Source organism: Sinocyclocheilus anshuiensis, unplaced genomic scaffold, assembly GCF_001515605.1.
Source record: "Sinocyclocheilus anshuiensis isolate Anshui unplaced genomic scaffold, SAMN03320099.WGS_v1.1 scaffold135, whole genome shotgun sequence".
Classification (NCBI taxonomy): domain Eukaryota; kingdom Metazoa; phylum Chordata; class Actinopteri; order Cypriniformes; family Cyprinidae; genus Sinocyclocheilus; species Sinocyclocheilus anshuiensis.
The window spans coordinates 1,643,080-1,654,147 of record NW_015552564.1 but is presented as its reverse complement, the minus strand read 5'-3'; the positions used below and the strand labels follow the sequence as shown (position 1 = coordinate 1,654,147).

The 11,068-nt window shown below is 35.8% G+C and overlaps 1 protein-coding gene across 1 annotated transcript; it reads left to right on the top strand.

Annotated features, from left to right (window-relative positions):
- Positions 1–247: 247 nt before the first annotated feature.
- Positions 248–4,093, top strand: LOC107664800 (prostaglandin E2 receptor EP2 subtype-like). The gene is made up of 2 exons (XM_016455473.1): positions 248–1,256; positions 3,110–4,093. The coding sequence occupies exons 1-2, from the start codon at positions 462–464 to the stop codon at positions 3,392–3,394; spliced, it is 1,080 nt and encodes a 359-aa protein (XP_016310959.1). The 5' UTR covers positions 248–461; the 3' UTR covers positions 3,395–4,093.
- The last annotated feature ends 6,975 nt before the right edge of the window (positions 4,094–11,068 follow it).

The window sequence follows — 11,068 nt, the reverse complement described above, 5'->3', positions numbered from 1 at the left end:
AGCATGTCATTTGCTAATAAATAGCATGTAATGTAATGTTATTTCAAGTACTATTTATAAGTATAATGTATAACATAAGATGTTATATAATGTATTATTTGTAATGGATATTTATGAATATTTTACATTTATACATAATTTAGAGATTTATTTTTAAGTAGCATGAAAAGGTAAAAAACTAAAATAAACAGATCCAAATCATGTTTTAAATAATTCGATCGCATTTTAAGTCTACTTAGATGTGGTGACTCATTTAGGTGTTGACATCAGAGCATGCTCAGCTGAAACTCCACCTCACTTTCTGCTTACGGTCGTTTGGACGTTTATGGGCTGTAAGTAAAATTTCGGCTTCACTATAAGTATGGAGACTAATTCTTCACTGCTATGATATTTGGTTTTCTTTAAATTCAAATTGACCCCAAACCGGATAATACAGAAAAAAAAGATTTTTGTTTCTTTTTATGGCGCTAAGCCTGAAAAATGTCAGTTGCCACGAGCAGCCCACTGTCTCTGGTGGATCTCCTTCAACATCTGCGATTATGTTTTCCGCCGGCGTCCTTGGGAACGTGGTCGCCCTAATTCTCTTGGAAATACGGCGGAGGAAGCAATCCGCATCTTTGTTCCAAGTCCTGGTCACATCTTTGGTCTTCACAGATTTGCTGGGAACTTTCTCCGTCAGTCCTCTGGTTTTAACCGCGTACTTGAGGAATGAATCTTTGACTGGGATGAGTGACAAACGTTTGGTTTGCGGACACTTTGGATACGCCATGACTTTTTTCAGTATGGTCACTCTCGCCATTCTTCTCTCCATGGCAGTGGAGCGCTGGCTCTCCATCGGACATCCTTACTGTTACGAGAAGCGCATGAGTAAACGCTGCGGGTACATCGCCATCGCGCTCATTTACCTGCTGTGCGCTCTTTTCTGCGTCACACCTTTCCTCGGTTTTGGGAAGTATGTTCAGCACTGTCCCGGAACGTGGTGCTTCATTGACATGCACCCGTCTGCGAGCGTGCACAAAGTCTTCAATATCATCTACGCGTCTTGTTTGCTAGTCATGATAGTGTGTACGGTTTTGTGCAACGCGTCCGTCATCTATCATCTTTCGCTCATGTACCGAAGACGCAAGGCGCACCGGAGCTCTGTCCGACGGCAGCGAAGACACAAGAGGCATCGGTCCATCGCGAAGGAGGTTGAACATCTTGTGCTGCTCGGGTTCATGACAATAGCATTCGTTATCTGCTCTCTTCCTCTTGTGGTAAGGCTTGTCAAAACTCTTTACACAATTTACACACGAGTTGACTACTCTAGAAGTAATAATGCCCTGTTCCTGAACGTTCAAAGACTCTACAACGTCCATATTACAGAGAGCGTCGTTTCTTAACGGTTACAAGTCTGTTTTTAAGTTTAAGTATATTTGTTTATGCACATGAATGAACATTGCTGTAAATGTGCCAGAATTGGGTTAGTTTTCATCTGTAGGCCCTAGACAGACTGTTCAAAAGACACCCTAAAAAGCAAACAAAGCATCTTACGACAACAAAAGGGTTTCATGGTAATTGTTTAACATGTTTTATGTTTATTTTAATTAACTAGTAGACTATGACCAACATATTATTTTCCATTATTACAATTAGGGATGCGCCGATCCGATATTCATATCGGGTATCGGCTCCGCTAGTGCCATTTTTCTCGGATCGGGTATCGGTCAGAGAGGGCCGATCCAAATCCGAGATTTTTTTAATTTATTTTTTCCCGATTGTGCGAATTATTCTGTGTTACTTCTGAAGCCATACAATAGCTTAATGTGAGCTACATATGAATATTTAAGTCCTTACATTAAAGTTCACACAAACTATTTTCTCCGCTGTGGCTGTCAGTCATTCGTTCAGCCTTTTAAGTTTAAGCCCTGGTCGCGTTCGGTTACAGCAGTCAGCTCGGCTCTCTCCAAGATCATTCTGTGTTCCCATTATACTTCAGCACCAGTCCTAAGTTCATGGTTACCAAGTTTGAATTCTAATGACTAAACTTCTATTATTAAATAATACTTGATTATCATATTATAATGCTTGACTGCTTGACTGACTGATATTAATAGTGTACTCTCAGATATTTAAAAAGCCGTACCATTTTACAAACATTATATATGTTATATATATATATATAGTATAGTATTTCAGTCTGATCGGTATCGGCCAATACCGAACCCTAGGTATCAGAATCGGTATCGGAGGCAAAAAAGGTGGATCGGAGCATCCCTAATTACAATAGTCTATCATCTTTAGGCCTATTTATAAATTATTCACCAGTCATTATATACATTACAGTAGGGACATGCAACTAGTCCACTAGTAAGCTTTATTATTATTATTTTTTTTCATCTATAAGTATTGGTATGTATTCCCATTTTCATATTACTATTGAGTAGACATGCACTGTATTAGTGTGCATTCTATTTGTTTTATCTAATTGTTGCATTCTAATTGGTTTCTAATTGTACTTTTAAGATTTTACCTACTTCAAATCAGCCATTCATAATAGTAATAATTACTAGTCACATCACATGTAAAAAAAAAATAAAAAAGCCCATTCCAATGGCAAATATGCACGTTAGCAATAAAATAGCTTGTCACACTAAGTTATTGACTAGTAGCAAATTAATAAGTAGTAGTAGGAAATGAATAAATATCAGTACTAGTGAATAATTGATTACATAGAAACGATACCTAGTGAATTGAAAAATATAACTGTTGGATTACTTAGTAGTGATATAAAAGTAGGTACTAGTAATGTAAAATTGATAGCCTACTAGTTTAGAGGAATGAATATTTAAATGGTTTGTCATATACAGTAGCCCTAAATGTATTTTTACAATGAAGGCACACTTAAAAATGTCGTTGCATTAGACTAAATATTGAACCAAGTTGCATTTATTATCAAGACAAACATGTAAGGTTAGGTTTTTATTTATTATTAGAAACACTATTTAAAATGTATTTTTAGCAGCTTCTCAAAATGTTCACACTGTAACATGTTATGTTTATACTTAGATATTTTGATTTACTGTTTATGCACAACATACAGTTCCACACTGTGCTCTTGTCTCCACAGATTCAAGTGTACCTCAACACTTGTTGCGACCGAGATCGTCATAAAAATGATCTCATACCCCTTCTTTTAGTATCGGCCAACCCCATCATAGACCCCTGGGTCTTCATCATCCTCAGTCCCCCAGTACCTCGTCTGCTCTGGGACAAGATGTGCAAGACCGCAAAGTTCAAACCCACGCAGGAGAAGGTCCATAGCATCCATCCAGTCCTGTATCAGTCAAAGCCACCTGGAGATTCAGAAGGAGGCAGTGTGATGAAAGCCTACACAGAAATTCCTGGAAAATAACAGAGACTGAAGATCCACGTCACTGGATGACTGAACAGATGGATCTAAGACCTGAGGATGAAAAAGATGTGTGGTGCTGCACCTATAATATCATGGAGAATATAATAGAGTATACTTTTTTTTTTAGCAAAGTAAACTTATTTATTGCCTTTATTTATGGAGAGTAAAACATTTTTGTACACCGGAAGGAAAATAAGTGTTTATTTATCAGCAGGAAATCGAATGGTAAATATAAATAAACATTTACAGGCTGAAATGAAGAGCTGTACTTCTTGTTTCAACTGCGTGGGGAATGCGGTTGTCTTTCCTTGTGTGACGACACGCTTAATCAGTTTTGTTTTCCACGTTCCGTTGCAAATACATGCAGGACTGAATCATGTCATAGCAAGTCAGTTCATTGTGAAAGAGCCAAACGGCTTGACTAAACTGTGCAAAGGTCCCACGACTGAAGACAGTCATTTGGAGGGAAGGAGCAGGCTAAACTGAGGAAATAAAAGTTGGTCCATAAAGGAATTGTTTTGGATCGGTCTGTTTAACAATCTCCTGATATTACTTGATATTTACACTGTGAATGAATTGAGGTTATAAGATTGGTTTTAAAGTTATGTTACAGTCAGGAGATCTCAGTATTGATAAAATCACCATATTTTGCATATCACACACAATAAACACAGAATACATTTTGTTTTCTTGGTGTTGCTAGATTTACATTTATGCATTTGGCAGATGCTTTCATTCAAATTTATAAATGGATTACTATGATGACCTTCTTAGAAACCCTAAACAAATTCTTTACAATTATATTCAGATCTATATAAATTGCGGTTATGATCTGAGGACAAGTAGCTTTTATGTAGTTATTACTAGTGTAATATCATCAGTTTGATAAAGAGCTATGGAACAATTTTGAGAAATACAATACAGCCATGGAAATACAAATCAACTGGCTCCAATGTTGTTTGGTTCCTCAACGTTCTTCAAATATCTTCTTTTGTGCTCTGCAGTAGAAAGACAGGTTAGGACTAAAAATGATGACAGATTTCTCATTCTTAAATGGACTTTGCCTTTAAAAGCATTTTAGTAGTCCTTTCTGATTCATCTTAAAGTGCAAATGTTTGAAACCATAGAAGTCATGGGCTTACTTAGTCCTACACTCTTAAAACAAAGGTTCCAAAAAGGGGGTTTGCAATAAAAGAACCATTTTATGTTCCCCAAAGAACCTTTCAGTGAACAGTTTAAAATAATTTCTTTCTTTAAAAAAACAAAACATTTTAATCATCTAAAGAACATTTTCCCACAATAAAGAACCCTGAAAGATTCCATGATGAACCATCAATGCCAACAAAGAACCTTTATTTTTAAGAGTGGATGTCTCAAGAACACTTGAAGCTGTAATGTTTATCAACAGGATCACTGAACATGCTCATTCTGCATCTTGAGCAACACTTTATTACACTCTTTATGACCCCTAATCTGATGATCTTACAGCTCTGACTCAGAGTCGAGTCTAGCAGACTTGAGAGACAGTTTTTATATTATGTCTTTATGTGTCGTCAGACAAGACCTTTCACGGTATAACTTGACAGAATGTCAATTTAATGACAGTGATTGATTCTTTCCATCAGTTCACTTCCTCAAGTGGTTTTGGTTTTACAGCTTCACATGCAGAACTTGGCATTCAGCTCAAGAACTATGACAGATATTCTTTGGAAAGGCACTTTCTAGTTTATGAGAATTAATTCCATTACAGTGACAGAATCAATCTTGCACATCTGAAATTTTACAGCCACTGTTATGCATTGTAGATCGAATAATGACCTGGGAAACGCAGAGGTTGCTTAAGCGGTTGTGTTGTTTCCCACGATGCACATCAGCTTGCGTGTAAAACACATGCTTTTCGTTGCAGGTAATTTCCTGATCTGCATCTAATCTTTTCCTTAACGGTCTACATGTTGTCTTTTGTTTCATTTTTAATTGCACAGCAAATAGTGACTCTCAGACTAATGAAAAAGTAATGGGTGTCCTGTTGTTCACATTTACAGGCAGATGCTCTGACAGGGTCCATGTGTTTATTTAATGTGTTCCTTTAATTAGACACTTGGAGAAGGGAAGAGACCCAGACAGCAGACCGTTTCGGCCCAGATCCGGCCCACATCTGGCCCACATGGATTTCACATGGGCCAGATGTGGGCCGGATCTGGGCCAACACTATGTTGCTGTCTGGGGAGGGATCCTTATAAGGAAAGACTGCAGGGAAACATTTATCTGTCAATCTGGCCATATATTACAGTTCATTGTGTGGTCTCTGTAATGTAGCCTGCACAGGGCCGAGAGATGTTATTTCTTTGATAAAGTCAAAGTATTCCAGAAATCAGTGTTTGCTTATCCAACTTTTGCCACAATTTGTCACAGATGGATTATGGGCACCTGATCTGAAGGGACTATCTGTTGTGTGTATTTTCTTTTGTTGGATTAGTGCTGGTAATGGCTGTATTTATACCTCCTTCCCTACAGGATAAAGGACCTGCTTTGAACCGGAGATCTTTTTCAAATGCCACAACCAAGCTGATGCACTACATTCTGAGTGAAATGTAAACTTCTTTAACAAATAACGTTTTTTTGTTTGTTTGTTTTTTCTGTATTTTGTGGGTTATTATCTTGTGCACGTTATAAAGAAAAAAAATCTTGGTGCTGTGGCACAGCTGACACATGTGCTGTGATGCTGATTTGGGAATGCGGGTTCGAATCTGGCTTGAGTCATTTCCTAGCTTTTCAAATAGAAATTGCAAATACAAAATACAAATGCTGTCTTTTCAAGTTAACCAACTTTGGTGAAATATTCCCAAACATTTAGAAAATATTCCCACACTGTGCTGATATAGAAACCCAAAATGTGAAAAAAAAAAAAATCACAAGTAGTAAGTATTTATTTATTTAATTGTGAAAGTTTTTACAGACAAAACATTCTTATTGAGAAACAAATTTAAGACATTTTAAAATGAGAAACAAGTTCAAGACAAATTTAACAACAACAACCAAACCTTTATGGAGGGGAAAATAAATGAATAAATAATAATAATAATAATTAAATTGGAAATATGGTTCAGGTCATGTTAGAAAGATCACATTTATGAGTTAAATATACATGAATGTTGCCACGAAGTCATTACAACTTTTGAGATGAAGTTTCCGAGGGTGTCTCAGTGAGAAAACATGTCAGATGCAATGTGTCACGAATTCGGTCCATGGACTTCCGTTTATTCACCACCAGAGGTCACCCTTTCCATTACATTGACTCTCGCACAACACAAACTGTTGCATAGCACCCCGGACTACATATCCCATCATTCTTTGCACGATTTGCACACTGCACTGATTGCACTCATTGCACACAGCTGTTTCTAATCACCTCACTCACTATATAACACCCACTCCTACCACCTTTCTCTGCTGAGTATTGTTTAGCCCGTACCCCATTCCGAGTCTCTGTGTTTTCCTTGTTTTGCCTTGCCTTGCCTGTTTTCGCGGTTTCTGATCTTTGCCTGTTTTCCTGGATTTTTCCCTCTCGTCTCGCCCCTGTGATTCTGTCTGCCGATCGGTGACCTACGCTAGCCCTGGGACTATTCTTGTGTTTTGCCCGCCATATACCTGTTTGCCATTGTTTGACCCTGCCTGTTTACCACGTCTCTTTAATAAAGCCTGCAGATGGATCCACACGTCTCACGTCTCGTCAGCCCCGTTACACAATGAATGTAGTGTCTGTATTGATGCTAAATTTGTTGAAATGATTTTTTTTCACAATAAAACTAAGTTGCATAATACAACAGTATTGTAAAAGTATTGAATGATAGAATATATAACCATTCAATTAACAGCACTTAATATAACAAATTCGGGGGAAAAAATATCAGAGCAAAAACAGACTGATGCACATTCTTCATTCATCATTTTAGTTTAAAAATCTTGCTGAAAAGGTCGCCATCTTGCTCCGACCAAATGTCTTGAACACACCCGATGTTGTACTTATGAATTTCATAATTACAAATTTACCACAAGAAATTGAATGCACCAACAAACTCAGCAGTAAAGCACACTGGATGTGTGCAAGTGCAATAAGGATATGTACTTATTTATTATTGAGATTTCCTTTAAAAAAACATTAATGGTACATTAATTAATTTAAACGAGAATGGTACAATAGCTTCACCATGCAAGTACTCTTAGAACATGGTGAAATAATGGTGAATATTTTTCTATTAATAGCAAGTTTTTGTTTTCTTTCCTTTTTGACCTCGTCTGTGTGGCTCCAAAAGTCATTAACATCCTCCAATGCACTGCGGTCACACTGAGACAGGGCTAATGTTCTGAAGAGCATGTGCAAGTGTGTGTTGACATTAGACTCATTCACATGAACTGAGGAAATATCGCCAGGAACGCTTGGACTCACATCAACACCTTAAACTGCAAAAACAACACTGATGACAGATTGCAGAACAGCAGTCATATTAATGACTATCCTGAAATGACGCAACAATAGCAGGAGTTTCTTCTTGAGAAACATTTCAAGGAAGTTGACAGTTTATTTACAGAGTAAACACTGAAAAACCTCATTACCTGTTGAAGCAGTTCTCACAATATTCTGATACACGTGTGTTGAGAATACTAAATAGGGTATTACCGAAAAACGTCCTACCTCGGAATCCATTTAGTAACCGTTGTAAGTTTATTTAGGAAATATTCAAGAATTAAGAGAAGAGGTTTCTGTAATACAGACCCAAAGGGAATTTGTGCTCACAGAACTCCACGGAAAGCTCTGAAGATTTCCACCCAATTTAAACATACGTCATTATTAATCACGCTAAGCGTGTTTGCTTCTGAAATATTTTGACTTTTATTGCACTCTCAAGTAAACAGCAGCTTAATCAGCTATTTGTAGTTTTTTTTGCATTAATCTCAGATTTCCACCAAAATTATTACAAGTCAAAATAACTGATTGGTTTTGAAATTTAATTCTAAACAAATTTAAATAGTTACATTTAAATATAATTGTTAGATCAAATCATGGATGAGCTTTAGTTGTGCATAAAGATAATGGATTTAATATCCCTTAATACCAGTAATCACAAAATGTAGAAATATTTAAGTATTACATCACTAAAATGCAATGTTCATGCAGGTTTTAAAAGACTAGTCATATCAGTGTTCTGTACCTAAAAAGGTAAAGTAATTTTGCCAAATGTTCTGTAATTTACTTAATCATCTTCTTAAGAATGTATATCAATCAAAAAGTAATTATAAAGAATCCAGTAGAAAGAAAGGTCTAAAATTAGCGTGGATATCCAGATTGAGATAAATGTATATTCATATCTCAGTTTTCTGGGAAAATATCAGAGTTCATAAGATTGTGAAAATGTGTCTCTTGGATATAATCCTGAAATATTTTTGTTCATGTTGGAATCTCTGCAGAGAGTCCACCAAACCACTAAATCAGGAATGATGTCCCCAAAGGCCACTGGTTTATGATTTGAATGCTATTTATTTTGGCATACCAGTAGTCAACAACAAGAGTCCATCTATCTATCTATCTATCTATCTATCTATCTATCTATCTGTCTATCTGTCTGTCTGTCTGTCTATCCATCTATCATCTATCATCTATCATCTATCCTTCTGTCCGTCCGTCCATCGTCTATCTATTTCTATACCGTCTCTATCTATCTATCTATCCATCCGTCCGTCCGTCCTTCCGTCCGTCCGTTATCTATCTATCTATCTATCTATCTATCATCTATCATCTATCCATTTGTCCGTCCGTCCGTCATCTATCTATCTATCTATCTATCTATCTATCTGTCTGTCTGTCTGTCTGTCTGTCTGTCCGTCCGTCCGTCCGTCCGTCCGTCCGTCCGTCAGTCCATCATCTATCTATCTATCTATCTATCTATCTATCTATCTATCTATCTATCCATCCATCCATCCATCCATCTTTATTAGTTTTTTATAATTTTATTTTTATGATTTAATGAAAATGTATTGCCCACCACAGTTTTCCAATTTAATATTTTTAGTGGTTTAGCTAGTATGGAAGGCAGTTAACACAAGTTTGAATTTCTCAACTGTTTATTTTTTTGTAATAAACTTCTAGATAAGACTTTATGAATGTTGTAATAATAAAACTTTTGAAACATCAGTCTTTGTTCCTACAAGATGACTGGTCCCTTTGTAGCTACTAGTTATTTAAATCATGACATGTCAAATTATCATACAGTAGGCTATATTATGTAAAATAAATAACTGCAATGTAATATGTAGTATGCAATGACAAACATGTTCTTGGTTGTTTCTCGCATCCGTAATAAACAGATTATATTACAAAACCAGCCTTGCGGGTGAAATGTACTAAAACGTACAGTGGAGTACACACACACACACACACACACACACGAGAGAGAGAGAGAGAGAGAGAGATGGCAATCAGTAAACCAATTAACTATTATGATTTAAACAACCAAGCGCTTGAAATTGGAAGGAACATAAAAAACATGAGCACATCATTAAAGTAAACTGAAAAGGTGAGGAAACATTCCGGAAAAGCAAGCAGGAAACTGCAGAGATAGATTTTGCCTGATGAAATTCCAGGACTTGTCTCAACACATACTTTATAACTACTGCAGTGTTTACACCCACAGGACATCACCTGCAGAAAGCTACAGATTTCCCCAGAATTTAAACCTGTCATTTACAAAGCTCTTCACATCATGTGCGTGTGTATTTATTAATGACTAATAATTAATTATTAAGAGCTTGTAGTACTTTCAGCTTTCATCTTACTTTAGTTATTTGTTTATTTATTTATTATTTAAGACATTTAGAATGTTATACATTTATAATTTTATAAAATATATAAAATATTTATTTTAAGGTCCAATGCTCGCTATTAACAAACCATTAACTATGACTTTTGCCTCAATAAACTCCTAATTAATCCTAAATTAACTCCTAATTTTAACTCCTAATAAATCCTGCTTATGAATAGTTAGTAAGGTAGTTGTTAAGTTTAGGTATTGGGTAAGATTAGGGATGTAGAATATGGTCATGCAGAATATGTGCTTTAGAAGTACTAATAAACAGCCAATATGTTAACAATAGGTATGCTATTAAGCAACTAGTTAATAGTGAGAATTGGTCCCTATACTAAAGTGTTACCAATATTTCTATAAAAATAGGCCTACTCTTTTATTAGAATCCTAAAAAAGTATCACAAAAAAACATTAAACAGCAAAAAAATTTTTTTTTTAACACTGATAATAATAAGAACCATTTTTAATATTTGTGGAGCAAATCGGCATATTAGAATGATTTCCGAAGGATCATGTAACATTTTAGATTGTAATAATATTTAACAATATCACTTTTTACTATATTTTTGATCAAATAAATGGAGTCTTAGTGAGCATAAGAGACTTTCAAAAACATTCAAATATTAAATAAAGAAATATTTTTTTTTTCCAAACTTTTGACAAGTAGTGTATGTCTAAAGGGTTGAAGTCTGTGGGATTACAAAAAATTATAAATAACAATAATGAAATTCCGTCAATCTGTAATCTGTTATTTTATTCCAACCATTACTCATAGCCGAAAGCTTCCGTTACTTTTGTTTATATGTAGAATGCA

Bases quoted from the DNA above. Each gene is read 5' to 3' on its own strand.
- LOC107664800 (XM_016455473.1), top strand. From the start codon at position 462: ATGGCGCTAAGCCTGAAAAATGTCAGTTGCCACGAGCAGCCCACTGTC. The intron at 1,257-3,109 runs GTAAGGCTTGTC...TTGTCTCCACAG, and splicing joins TCTGCTCTCTTCCTCTTGTG to ATTCAAGTGTACCTCAACAC.